Source organism: Chaetodon trifascialis, chromosome 22, assembly GCF_039877785.1.
Source record: "Chaetodon trifascialis isolate fChaTrf1 chromosome 22, fChaTrf1.hap1, whole genome shotgun sequence".
NCBI lineage: Eukaryota > Metazoa > Chordata > Actinopteri > Chaetodontiformes > Chaetodontidae > Chaetodon > Chaetodon trifascialis.
The window spans coordinates 3,874,884-3,889,313 of record NC_092077.1 but is presented as its reverse complement, the minus strand read 5'-3'; the positions used below and the strand labels follow the sequence as shown (position 1 = coordinate 3,889,313).

Below are 14,430 nucleotides of genomic sequence, written 5' to 3'. Positions count from 1 at the left end.
TTCATGGTCTGCACCCTTAGAACACCAGGGTCCCCGTTTGTACAGCGTTGTTATGATCAATTGGACATGAAAATGCAAATCTGCAGGGCTTATTTTCCATCTCATTGTGATGCATTACATGGAACTGAGCAATAGCAAATATCTACATATATCAATACTTAACATGCATAATACTCACGCCTCCTCCGCACTAACCATCTGGAGAAAAGGCTGCTTCCATGTTGGAAGCATGTGACCCTCGATCCTCTCAGAGCTGAGAGGAGAGCTGTGATTGAACTGAATTCAGGAAGCAGCAGAAGTGTCTGCTGACAGTTACACTGCAATTAGCCATGCAGCAGGTTAAGTGGGAGCTGAGTGAGATCTAGTCAGGGGATTTCTCTGAGCTCTATCCCCAGAAGGCATGTGCCCTCAGCTAAAGCCGCCAGGATTCACTGTGAGAGCATTTGTGCGAGTGCACATGTGTGGACCCCATGGGCCCTCTAAGTCTGATCAAGGTCACCCACAGACCCTGAGGATCTCATGATTCATTGGGAACACTTCACGCATCACAGAACTGAAAGGATAAACTGTCTATGGAATGTGAGAAAGAGAATAAATGAGAAAAAACAGTGCCCTGAGAGATGGCGCTTTAGGTGGAGTAGAAGACTTGGGGAAAACAGAGATGGAAGGAAACAGATGCAGGGAAGCAGATAAAGATCAAGGGATAATGGGAAGAAGAGAGAGCAGGGGATGGAGAGTCTGAGTTAATGAGGAAGAGACGGAGAGAGAATGACAGCGGAAGCCGGGTATGATGGACAGATTAACTGACAGAGGAGAGGAGGACAGAGAGCGGCTGACAGCAGAAAAACAAATAAGCAGAGACTCTCCAATGAGAGTGGAGAGGCTCTTGACTTGAGAGTGATACTGCTGTGTAAGAGTGTGGAAGGACACACACACACACACACACACACACACACACACACACACACACACACACACACACACACACATACAAAAGAGCAGGCACAGTGCTCTCCAGACGAGCTGAGACGAGGTGGCCGCCTCTCACTTCATGACATCTTTCAAATGATTCACTTTACAAATGGCTAAACACGTGAAGGTCAGTAACGATGATCATGCAGATGAGCTTTTCATGACTGATCACTCTTTAGATTTTAATTCTTTACTTGTGTTTATTGAGTATAAAGGAATATTCCTTTTTTACTACTTGGGGTGTATTTCTGTAGTTCTGTGCATCATATCTATCCAAATACGGATAAATCATTACAACAAAATCAGATGCAACGAGACACACAAGCAGTCAGATAATCAAACAGGTTGTAAATAGGTTCATCCTCATTATCAAGTGCTTTAGCACTTTATCTGGAAGTCACACTGAAAGCAAGAGTGCCTAATGTTAATGCTTTAATGTCAATACCAAAGAAAAACTGTGAACACAACTACAGTAAAAATGTTTGGTCAAAGCTGGAGCAGAAAGTGAGTGATGGGTGGCTGTGAAGGATGAATACAATGGACCGTACAGATGATAATTTCACTGTTTGCCTTTGTTTTCTCCCTGAAACAACATTTACTCAACCTGTCTGATGATCTGACTACTTGACCTTTTGGGCTTGTTTTTCGTGATGCTGCTGCATTCCAAAATCTCAGGTATAAAACTGTAAGAGCATCTATTCTTCGAATAAATGGTGTCATGAAGCTCTTTTTTTAAATATTATTACCTTAATGGATAAGATTCCAGTCGCAAAAATCTAAATGTTCAAATCAATCTTCGTGGGAATGACTGGCAGTGACTTAAGTAGCAATCAGTCATCATATCGGGAAATATTAATTGGTCTCACCGTGGTGAAGTGTGCCCTAGCCTTCATGGGTCCATTGAAAGTGAGAGTGTGGCAATGTGAAATTAAGTGACTTAAGAAAGGCTAATGTGAAATTTGATGAGACCAACCGTATTGTTTCCAGAAATTATATTTACTTACTCTTTATAGAAGTAGTAGATATCACACACAATAAAAATATAAATGCAGTTACAAGCACATATTCACACACCCACACACGCTGACTCACCTTGGCATATAGAGAACCCTCTCAGCCACCACAAATCCCACCCGGAAGAAAAGGTTACTGGCAGGAATGAAGGGAAACACCAGAAACAGCAATCCCACCAACACCACCCTGCTCTCCTGTCTCTGCAGAGAGAGAGAGAGAGAGAGAGAGAGAGAGAGAGAGAGAGAGAGAGAGCAAAGATATGAGAACATTCTCAGCAAGCAAAGCTGATATTACATTTTCCAATAAACCAAGTCAAAAGGCTCCAAGTGTAACCGCTTCCAACAGCATGGCTGCATTATGAATGGTAATATGTGCCATTCATGCTCTGCCAGCACACACACACTTCTACACACTCACACATGCACGTTCGGTAGCCGTGAACAATTTCTCTTAAATATCAACAATCGTCTGTGCAACTGAGAACCAATTAAAGTGATCAAATTATCAAATTCCAGCTAATTCCTTTTTCTACACGGCCCATATCTGAGGCCATTCATGTTTCATGAGTGCCCACAGCCTCTGCCTTCACTCCTTCCATGTTATCCCGCCACGGCTGTGTTTATTTGAACAAACAGGCCTCTAATTGGCTGAGTCGGCAGCCCCTCACTGGGTTCAGTCAATTGGCTCATTAGCAGCAATGAGAGCGAAAGAAAGTGTGAAGTGCTGATCAATGTCGGTCCAATCAGAGGCTTGTTCTGCAGGCAACAGCTACTGAGACCATCCATGAGTGGAAGGGGCCTATAGTGATATTATAGACACACAATGAACAAACATACTGACGAGCTACTGATGCAATACTCAACTTGTAATAGCCTGAATATTATAGAGAAGAACACAAAACACGCAGCAAGCGGCTGATATGATCTGACACTGACATTACCATAAACATTAGGAACATCTACAAACATAAACAGAGAACTACTGATGGCATCATCGACTGGTAATGGCCCTTCAGTGATACCACAGGCAGTAATGCACACACTGAGAGTTAGTGATATGACAGCAGACTGCTAAGAGCAGCCACACAAACAGACTGCAGTGCACTAATTACAATTGTAGATGAGGTAAATGTGCACAGATATTATCGGCAGATGAACAAATACAAACTCACTTAGCTACACTGGAACTGGTTTGAAAACTCCCTTTATGCATTTATCGTCTATACAGCAACAAAACCACATGCAATGTCCACTGTGGTTCATTTTGTTTATTACTTCATTTATAAAACAATATAATGCATCATGTGAGAAATAAAAGCTACATTAAAAGTAAGCTATATATAAATCTAGAATAAAGTTATAGGGGCGATCTCTTTTTGTGAATTAGTCTTCAGCTGTGAGGGTTGATTAAAAATGTTAATTTTTATGGTGGCTTAATAAAGAACAAGCTTTCAATGATTAATGCTTCCTGGAAAATGAACATCTGCGTGGGCTAGCCACATTCTTAAGAAAGACATTCAGCCGATGAGATGGAAAGGTCAGCTGGCCCCACCTCTTCCTCCTCTCTTGAGCTGCTAACGAGCTAAGATGACCCCTTTCTCATACAGCAGCATTGCTGCCTCTGAGGGTGTCCCTCATCACCTCCACTGATCTGAGTTACATTATGTATGTTGGTGAATTTGCCAGTCCTGATGAATACTAAGTACCGAGGATGTGAATCAAAGAGGTATTTTCTCATACTGCCAGTTTTCTGAATCTGTCTTATCCACAAAAACTACGACATTTAGAGATGGGTAGGAATCAATCCAAACCCTTGTATCACAATAGGAGAACCTCCACCTCCACCTCCAATCTTCTCCAGCACGCTAGCTGATCTTTGCTGGTGTTGTTGTCTGTTCATCTATTCATTTCTGTTAGTATTAAATTTCAGATTTTCTATTGGTTCTTCCTCCTTTCTACTGGTTCCACTTGCTTATCTGTTCATGATGGTAAATGGAGTCAGAGACATTTATGAAGCGCTTTACAACACAATCTTCCCTTCAACTCCCACTTCACTGACTGGTTTCCTCATGCATCTATTAGTTTATTTGATAAGGTTGTCTTCATCTATTACTTTCTCACTTCATCTATTTGTACATCTTTTCCTCTATTTCCCCTCTCCACCCGTTTATGATTTTGTTTGTTGGCTCATCCATTTGTCATATATGTTGCCTCTGGTGAACCTGGGGCAACTATGCATGTATGTATGTCATGTATATTTCAGCACTTTCACGATCAATTTTATTTCAAAGTAAGGTGACGTGCTGCTTAATCATGCAGAGGAAGCATTAATTGTTCGTAGGGGAACACCGTTGCTTTACTATGTCCTTTACAGAAGCATGTGAGGAAGATTCCTGTTGATGTCAGAAGACTTTGTCACGACTGGTCCCTCATCCATCCATCTCCCACTGCTTTTCCAGGTTTGGGTAGTGGTGACAGCAGGCAAAACAGGGTAGCCCATCTTCCTCCATCGGCACATTCTCCAGCTCTTTGTAGAGGATCTTGAGGTGCTCCTTGGCCACATGGGAGATATAATCCCTCCCAAGTGTTCTGGGTGTGCCCCAGGCTGTCCTCCCAGTCAGACATGCCAGGAATGCCTCCACAGAGAGGTATCAAAGAGATATCGTTATCAGATGCTCGAACCACTGGCTCCTTCAGCAGTAGAAGAGCTGCTGTAGAGAGCAGCTCTTCTACTTTAATATCTGAGCTCCTTACTCTGTCTCTAGGTGGGGAACCCTGCAAGGGATAAAATCTTGGATGCTTGCATCAATTTTGTTGTTTTTGTTTGGTCACTACCATAAGTGAAAATGGACTGGTACTGAGAGCGTCAGGCTCTGCTCCCTCGTCCCTCTTCTGTACTTCCGGTACAGAGTCTGCATTACTAACGATGCAGCATCAATCAATTTGTCACTGCCTTCCATCTTACCCTGACTCGTGAGCAAAGCCCCAAGGTTACTCACTCACTCACTCACAGAAAATAAATCCCTTCCCCAAGTGGCCGAACCATGTTCCAGTAGAGTTCTCGGGCTTCAGACTTAGAGGCCTTGCTAACAGGTTTCTTAGTTACCATCCAATCCACTCTCCAAATTGGAAACTCATCATTTCCAACAGAAATCATTACACATTACACAAGAAGAAGAAGAACTTTACTTTATTAATCACACGCATGCACATTCCATGCTTTTGAAGAACACAACAACACATCATGCACATGCTTCCGTGAAATTATTCCTCCACATTTAACCAATCCTGGTCAGTCCTTCCTCCGCGGCAGACCAGGTGCGGTGGGCTGCCAGCCCAGGGACCCAGTTCCTTTCTCATCACCATTGGTCAGGCGGTGATCTTCTTGCATGTTTTTAGTGGGGGGGTTTTATGGAGGGTACCCCAGGTAAACACGGGGCGAACATGCAAACTCCACACAGAAAGGCCCTTTTCCTCGAGCAGCAGGCACCGAAGGCATGGTGGAGGACACGCCACCAGCGCCCACAGCGGGATTCAAACCGGGACCTTCTAGCTGTGAGGCGACAGTGTTACCAGCGTGCCACCCATGATCACTGTAGTTTCCAATAGAGTTGGAGAGTTGTTACATCTAATTGCTGGCTATCATCCAAATTGCCTGGCACCAAACTACTACCCTCTTTTCTCACCTCCCTCCCTGGTTTCTTCCTCTTCATGTCTTTAATCTTTCTCTTCCCTCTGTGTGTTCTCTAATCTTTTGATCCTCTGCTGCTCTTTGATTTATTTCCTTTATTTTTCTCTCTTTATTCTCTTTTATAACCCCAGCTGTCCTCTGTATACTACAATGTGTCATCCAGTGGCTGGTATAGTTGCACCTCACCTACACACAGTCTCACTGGGTTCACCTACTGTAGGGCTGGGCGATATGGCCTAAAAATAAAATCTCAGATTTTTCCACAAAAAAATCGAATTACAATTTTTTCCGATTTTTTTCCCCCTACTTTTTAAAGAAGACAATAAGTACAAATGACAGAGATAATTCAAAACAAGTTTTGTTTTTATTTTATCAAAAACTTAAGGTAACCCCTATTTCCCTCTGGGAATTAAAGTGCAAGCCGTTCTTTTGTTATCAAAAAGGTTTGTTGGTTGTAGCGGTCTTGTTCCCCTCGTAAAGAGTGGCATTTCTCCCACTTGGCGGGATGCCTCCGTTTTAGATGCTGGAATAAGTACGTTGTGCTGCTGCCTTTTGTTGCTATGGGCTTCAGACAAACTTTGCAGTGTGCAGTCATCTGTTCCACATCTGTTGCTGTAAACTCAAACCAGTTCCATACCACTGTGTAACGAGCATAGGTGCAGGCGGAGAGGCTAGCAGGATTAGCAGTTAGCGGAGGCTCCGGTTGGTGAGTTAGCTCAGAGAGTCGACAGGCGGAGAAGTTGGGATTTCACTCAACAGTTTTATTCTATAATATGGAACATCGACCATACAAAGCCAGGTCCCCACAGCACTAAACATACATGTGTTGTAAGACGTAGACAGCACGACCAGCACCAACTCATTACTCATTACTCGCTCTCATTAGCGATAGCCATGTTGCTGCTGTGTGTGTGTGCATTTCTGCAAAAGAAACAAAAGGGGAGGGGGGAGGGAGCTCCTGGCTACGGAAGTTCCTGGGGGGCAAAAGGCACGTTGTAGCAAGAGGAGAAAAAACTCAAAAACTTATTTTTTTAATCGTCCACAGCAGAAAATTCGAATTAATCGAAAAAATCGATATATCGCCCAGGCCTAGGTTCACCCCAAACATACAGTGCATAAAATCTGAACAACCATGTTACTTGTGTGAGTCAAATCAACAAGGTGAAAAAGAGAGGACTTAGTTAGTAAGTGAGTTTGTTAGTTATTCTGAAATTCAATCCTTCAAGAGACAATTAGAGTTCAACTGACAGCTGAGTTGAACAAAATGCATCTTGAAATGTGCTCAGAACTGTTTCAGCCTTCAATGTCTTCCAGTATAAAACCATACACACAGACAGCAGGGAGAGGTGAGTGTATGAGAGACAGAAAGGTCAAGGTGGTGCACAACTCCAACTTGCAGCAAAATATTACAACCATCAGGTGTGACGCACTGTTAATCTTGCAGTCTGAATGTGTTTGAATTTACGAGGCTGAAAATCAGGGAATTCCACCTGAAGTGAGTGATGCAAAGCTTTTTCCAAATTGGATAAGAAACCTGCGATCTGCAGCCATGGTAATGGGCAGTGCTCAGAGGGCGAGGAGGCTGTGCTTCAGTCCCAGGAGAGTTTTGTCTCATTTCAGGGGCTACTGTCTACAAAGTCCTCATTTTACACACAACAGGTCAACATGGTCATTCCATCCCAAAGGCTCATCCAACTATGGATTTTTTTTCTTAAATTTCAGAAGGACACAGCCAGTGTATCCTCTGAGGCAATTTGTATTGTGCCCAAAAAACTACTACTACTCTTTCAACCTATTGGCCACATCTTCATTGGCCAAATCATTTAAAGGATGTTGAAGTATCTTGATATGGTAGTATCAAGAGTGATGCCAGACAGCAAATCTCGCAGCAATCATTCACATCAGAAATCTACTTTGCCCTTGTTTTATCTGAAGTTAAGATTCGTCAAAGACAATCATCACATTCCTGTCTGGTTTGTATAAATCTTTAATTCATAAATCACAAAAATCCAATATTGTCAATGGTCTTACAAGAGAATAAATAGCACTGTACTAAAAAATTTGAATGTTGACAAATTTCTATAGTCTCGTGGTATATATTGTCATATCGCTTAATCCTACTGTAATCACGTCCAAACTCTACACACTTTAACCTTTAAGCCCAAATATTAGCTAGAGGTGAGACACAGTGGGCTGCTATTTTATTTCAAAATGCTCCAAGGTCAATTTCTTTCCACCCAAAAAAACAGAAATCCAATTTCCATTATTTCCATAAGGGAGTTTTCAACCTCACAGCCAATAAAAAAGCTGTCTGAGGACTCCTAAAGAGCTCATTCTAATTTTCTGAGTTATCTCCAGACCTCTACTAGGGCTCCAGACCCAGCTGGACAATCCAGGGAAAGAAGACAAAAACTGAATGAAGACCTGCCACACACACTGGAGAGGCTAGCCAGGACAACAGATGGTCTAGCATCGCATACACACAAACACACACACAGAATCACTATCAAAAACTGACCGCTGGCACTGACACATCAACACACAGGCTCACACACGGTGCAATGACTGCACAGGAGTGGACGCAGACATTAACAGTCATAGATAGATAGATGCACACACACAAAAGCACACAAAGCTTCACTGCAAAATCCATCCAGTACACTTCTGCCTTGCCAGTTTCCAAAGATAATTCTGTGAGAGTGTGAACGTATGTGTGTGCCTAAGAGGCAGCAGGTCAAGGACTTTTCTGCAGAGCACATTCTGTATGTTTTCCACTGAGTGTTGTGGATCAAAATGGAGCTCGATTTAACGTCTGTTAAGGCAGGAAGGAAGTTAGGATGGAATCCACTGAGGCTGTGGACTCACCCAGAGGCCATTAACGTCACGTCAATCACATCATGGGGTCAAGGGAGAGGGCAGGAATGGGCACGCTTAAACACAAATTACTTCCTGAGGTCGCAGTGCGGTCAGCAGCGTGCATTTTATATGGAACTGGACTGCAGGGAGCAAAGGCTGGGATGGACGACAAAACATGTATGTACTGGCAGCTGCATGCGATTAGAGGGGGTGTGTGAGACTGACTTAATTCATCAAACACATCACCAACAAAGAGAAGACGAAGTGAAGTGTGGTGACTTTAAAAACTCTATACACACCATACACACACATTTCTTTCTCTCCCCCTCTCCCTTTCACACACACCAGTGCTGACAGTATAATCAAGACTTAAACACAAACAATCACACACTCTTCTACCATCGTGCAGCTCTCATACAGCACAGTCATAAAGTACAGAATATCTTTGCACAGAGTCTGTGCTGGTGGTGCTGCTCTCAGCTACAGGCCCTGCATGATGCAAACACCTCACCTAAAGAGCTGAATAAATAGCATACAGTGGTCTGAGAAGGAAACTCCAAACACCAGCCTGTCACATCGAAGCAGATCCTAACATAGGTCCTAGGTTAGCAATAAAATCTGATACACTTGAAACTGTTCAGTTCTCCCTTACAAATGATGCAAAATGCCTGAAGTGGGTACCACAATTAAAGGTCAGTGTCTATTTGCATACACTACCTTAGGTTTCAACTTCAGTTCATCTCTCCTGAAAAAAACTCCAGAGTTCATGGAGGGGCACTGAAAAAAGCCTAACTGTTTGGACTTAAGGCAGCACGTGCTGTACGTACGTTAGGATGTTATGACGTTACTTAACAGCATTATTGTCAGTGTTAGTGAGCTTCTCCAAAATGGACAACAAAAATCTTTTATGTTATTTTGTGAAATCTGAACATTCAGTGTCTTAAATTTTATTTTGAAATGAAATGTTTGTTTCCATTTCATTTTCCTTCTGCTCACCCTCTGCCATGTGTTTCTGCTGCTATCGTTACGCTACAGTTAGAATTACCAGGGCCAAGTCACTGACGATGTAAAGTCTAATATTAGTGCTATAAAGTGAAGCACAAGAACTCGATTCCTTCTCTGTTTTTCATGACACTGCACTGTGTAGTCGATGGTAAGTGTTGGTAAAGACTCGTTTACAGTGAAGACAGAAAGCACAAAGACAGGAGACCCGAGGAATGACCTCCGCCTACCACCCACAAAGAGCACTGGTACCTGTTTCAGCTGATCTGGCTGAGCTACAGAGAGAAGTTCTACTGCTGCAGAAGAAAAACAGAACTAGAAATTTCCAAAGTAAAAATCTGAATTTGAATTTAAAACACATATTTAAGGGCTGCACGGTGGCGCAGCAGGTAGTGCGCGTGCCTCACAGCAAGAAGGTTGCCGGTTCGATCCCCGGGTCAGGCGGGGCCTTTCTGTGTGAAGTTTGCATGTTCTTCCCGTGCATGTGTGGGTTCTCTCCGGGTACTCCGGCTTCCTCCCACAGACCAAAAACATGCTCATTAGGTTAATTGATGACTCTAAATTGTCCGTAGGTGTGAGTGTGAATGTTTGTTTGTCCTTTCATGTGGCCCTGCAATCGGCTGGCGACCGGTTCAGGGTGTACCCCGCCTCTCGCCCATTGTAGCTGGGATAGGCTCCAGCCCCCCGCAACCCCGAAAGGGATAGGCGGTATAGATAATGGATGGATGGATGGAACACATATTTAATTTAAATCAGGGTTAATAAGTCTCATTAGCTAAAGAATGAGGAAAGCACAGTGAACAAACATTTATTACTGATTGGGTCAATGAATTTAATTGCCTTGGTCTGCTTCAATAATTGCTTTTTTAGACAAGCTGACATCTATTGTTTCTTTATTTAGCTTGTTCTCCATTTTAATGTATTTAGCCCTGCTTTGTTAACCCTCATCTTGTCCCTCGAATACAATGAAATAATCAAGTCATAATATGCTCCTTTATCAGTATGAAGTCATTTTGTATTCATGACTCTGGTCTATGTGATAGAATTGTCCACCAGCATGTCTCAGACAGTGTCGGCATTTGGTGCATCCTCTTCACCCTCTCTGTCCTCCACTTTCTCATGGTCCTCGTCCTCTTTGTCCAGCATGATGCTCAAGTCCTTTGACATAGAAGAGTACAACACAGGCAACACTGACTCCTGGCCAATCATTCCCCCCATAATTATCCTCATTTTGATAAGAGCTGTGTTGTACTTTATGCCTCAGTCATCGTGGATGTGTTAGGGCTACGTTCAGGCCTTAAATTATGTTGTGTGTGTGTGTCTTCAGGCTGTGCAGAAAGGAGCCTGCTGCTTCTAAGATCAGTTGAATTCAAGAACAATTTCCAAGTACAAAACGCTCTGGGCAAACTCTACTTTGAGAAGCACAGAGCTCTCCCCTGCTCCACTGAAGCTCTGATGGATGAAAAGAAAATTATTTTGAATATTCTGAGTTCTCAGAGTGTACGGCTCACGAGCATGACAGAGTGGTAACTTTTTCATTGTGATAGGAAGTTATCAAATACAAATAGAGATCTCCAGAACAGGCTGAGAAGAAAGCAGCAGCAGCAGCACCTGGCAGCTTTTAGTGTGATATTAAAATGAGATTTTGCCAAGAATTTTTTTTTTCTCCCTTAAAATGCAGTTAAATAAAGACTCCTTGAATCAAATACCATCTAAAATGCAAGACGGGGGTAAGCAGGGGGGCATCATGGGAAAAAGGAATAAGACTGTTAAGCGTTAAGGGAGGACAGGGGGAATTACAAAAAAGCTGCTACTGATTGAGAGAGAGAAATCCTCTTCCCACAGACAACACACCTTTGGAAAACACTCACTGAATATATCCAAATGAAGAACCAGAGCAAGGTCTGCGTCCACGGTAACAGGTGTATGAGATGTGCCTGGCATGAAAGTAATGAGGAGAATGTGTATAAAAGCTGTGTATTTGCACTTGTTTGTGTATCATGCCCCACAACCTTGGACAATATGAAAATATATAAGATTTGCGTGGGTGTTTTATGTGTGTTTGAAGTGTGTGCACAGCCGAGTGGAATATTTTGTTTCTCAGTAACCAGTAAATTCATTGCAAGCAACCTAACTTACACCATGAGAAGTAAAAAAACGCCATAACCTTTTATTTTTATTGGAAATGGCAGTGGTCTTGTAGATGGAGCAGTGTATTTTCTATATTTTTTGCATGGACAGGCTTGATTGGGCTGACCTTTTCAACACACTTGCCTTTAATGAAGCACTAATTAAGAGTCCCATTGGGATCTGAAAAAGCACTGATTAATAGCTCCTTAAATGCGCATTGTGCTCTTTAGAGGAACACTCAAAAAGACTGAACAGGGAAAGGATGAGCTGTTCTTACTCGACAATCAATTCAGAGACTGTCTCTGAGAAACTGTCACGAATGATCTCTGGGCATTGTGGATTAGACTATCAAAAAGCACTTGAACTGACAAGTCAACTGTGTCATGCACATTAAAAAACTGCAGGGACTGCACTGATGTGAGAAAACAAGGTTGAGTATAGACTAGTATAGACTCGAGTTTAATGGCAACATTTTGCACCATTGACCAACTGTGCTGACCATTCACTCCAAAAAGGAGAAAGCTAATAGGGCTGTCTCTGAATCACGATTTCCACTATTAATTTGCTTGTGGGTCATGCTATTTATTCACTTTTTTCATTTGTATAAACAGTCATCATTATAACTGGTGTTTCTTTTGTAAATATCCCTTAGCTACAAATAATAGTAATACACCATTCACTCCTCTGCCCAATCAGAGTCAAGGCACCTGCAGGGAGAATGTGAGAAGACAAATGTTCTGAAATTAAACAGATTTTACCCAATTTAGCCCATGTGTGAACAGAGGGGGTCACTGCCTGGTGTCCACTCAGTGAGTGGGCGTGTTGATGATTCTATCATGCCTCATCAGCCATCTCTGATGTGCTGGAAACTAAGAATTGTGATTTCCGCACCTTACATTTTCTGTCCTGCCTCCTGAACGCTCTAAACCAAAGAGTATTCCAGTAGGTGTCTCAAACAGATCTCCTGCTGTGTACTACATGTTTGACAGGGTGACTCCAGAGAATCAGGTCCTGACATTGTGTAGAGTTTGGGCTCATGAGTGTTTTAAATGTGACTCACATCTTCATGTTTTTGTTCATCATCTGTGATGTGAAAATATGAGATTTCCACACAGTCAGAGAAATAGAAAGCAAGCGCCCTGCTCACAGATCATCTGTGTGTTGAGGTTCTCTGTTACCATATGTTTCCATTAGCCCAATCTGTTTCTATCACAGTTACTTTCATGGTGAGGTCCTTTTAAGACAAGACTGAGTTTGTAAATTTACAGCCTGCCGTGCTGTTGCTCTGTGTACAATGACACAGATAAAAAGAAGGTGTAGTGATTCAACTGCCAACATGCAAGTCTGGGTCTTCTGGCCTGATGACTCGAGTCATCGACTTTTAGGAAGTGGCCCCTGAAGCTGTTCTAGCTAATTAGCTGTGTTACACCATCCTTTTATTAAAGCCTCCTCTGCTGGAGAATAAGCTGCTTCACCAAAGAGTAGTGGTCTAACGAGTAGTCCCTAAATCACCAAGCTTTGAATTTTGAGACATTTGTTGTGGTGTGACCAGGCCTTTATACACCGACTTTGAAGGCTTATAAGACACCAGAACACTGCACAGCAGTTTAAAATGCCATAATAACTATGGTTTTACAACAAAATGATCACGGCCACAATGACTTTATCTGCTGTACACAAATCACAAGGTGCTGATGCACTGCTTTCGCTCCACGGCTGGTGGAAGAGTCGAAAGTTTTGATGGTGGGTCCCACATGCTGCAATGTCGTAGCATCCCGCAATATTAAAGTGTGCCAAAATGAACGGCATTCAAACAATTTTGCTATTTGTACAGTCAGCCTTTAAGATGTAATGTCTGTCTGGAGGGTGGTGCCAGAGTAAAGACCACCATGTCCTTACAATTACAAAGGTTCATTGTCGGAGCATTCATTACATTTTGATGAGCTATGAGCTATTGAGCTATTGGTATTTCTTATGCACAAGGGGACATTTTGGCCTGATGGTGTTGCTAGAGGAGAGGTCAGGACAAGACCAAAATAGCAATCCATCCTCTGGGAACCATGAATATTCACAGAAGTCAGTTAGTTAGCTAGTGCATAACAGCTGGTGTTGCTAGAGGAGAGGTAATGGATATGGTCATGGAGGAGTTATCGTGGACCAAAGTCTTGGTTCTGGTGAAATTTTGGCCTTATGATGGCACTAGACAAAAGGTTTGAGAGATAGGAATCATTGATGGTGATGTTTTTTCATTTCATTTGAACCTTGCTACCTTTGGTTGTTACCAGCTCTTCCCAATCGTAAAATGTAGCAGATGCGTGATGTGAATAAGGACAGACAAGTATCAGAGTTCATGCATTCATCTCAGCCACTTTCCATATACTTGTCACTTTCTTGCTCTTACCTGCAGTGAGAAGATGCAGTGCAGGCAGAGAGCAACCATCACCACGGCCAGCAGCACAGTGGCCACATTCCGCACGTCGCCCAGCGACTCCACCAGGGGAATGCTGCCCACCTGCCAGTCATAGCACAGCACAATGGGGGCCAGCAGCAGCCAGGCATTGAAGGACAGCAGGTAAGAATAGGTCAGAATCCTGGGGGGTAGAGAGAGGAGGATGTGGAGAAAGAGAAAAGATGGATGGAAGGCAGGTAAAGATGGAACAGAAGAGGGAAGGAAGAAGAGAAAGAAAAATGTGAATCACATGGTGATGTCATCAACTGACAGACCAAATCAGAATTTCAATCTTTAGAATCATCCTGTTTCTCTAA

General features: G+C 42.8%; 1 protein-coding gene across 1 annotated transcript in view; it reads right to left on the bottom strand.

The window, feature by feature from the left end:
• tmtc1 (transmembrane O-mannosyltransferase targeting cadherins 1) overlaps positions 1-14,430 on the bottom strand; it is a 138,797-nt gene that overhangs the window by 39,167 nt on the left and 85,200 nt on the right. Inside the window, exons 7-8 of the mRNA XM_070992513.1 lie at positions 14,066-14,255; positions 2,065-2,186 (exon numbers count right to left, since the gene is read on the bottom strand). Coding sequence (XP_070848614.1) covers positions 2,065-2,186; positions 14,066-14,255 — 312 coding nt within the window. The remainder of the gene's footprint in view (positions 1-2,064; positions 2,187-14,065; positions 14,256-14,430) is intronic.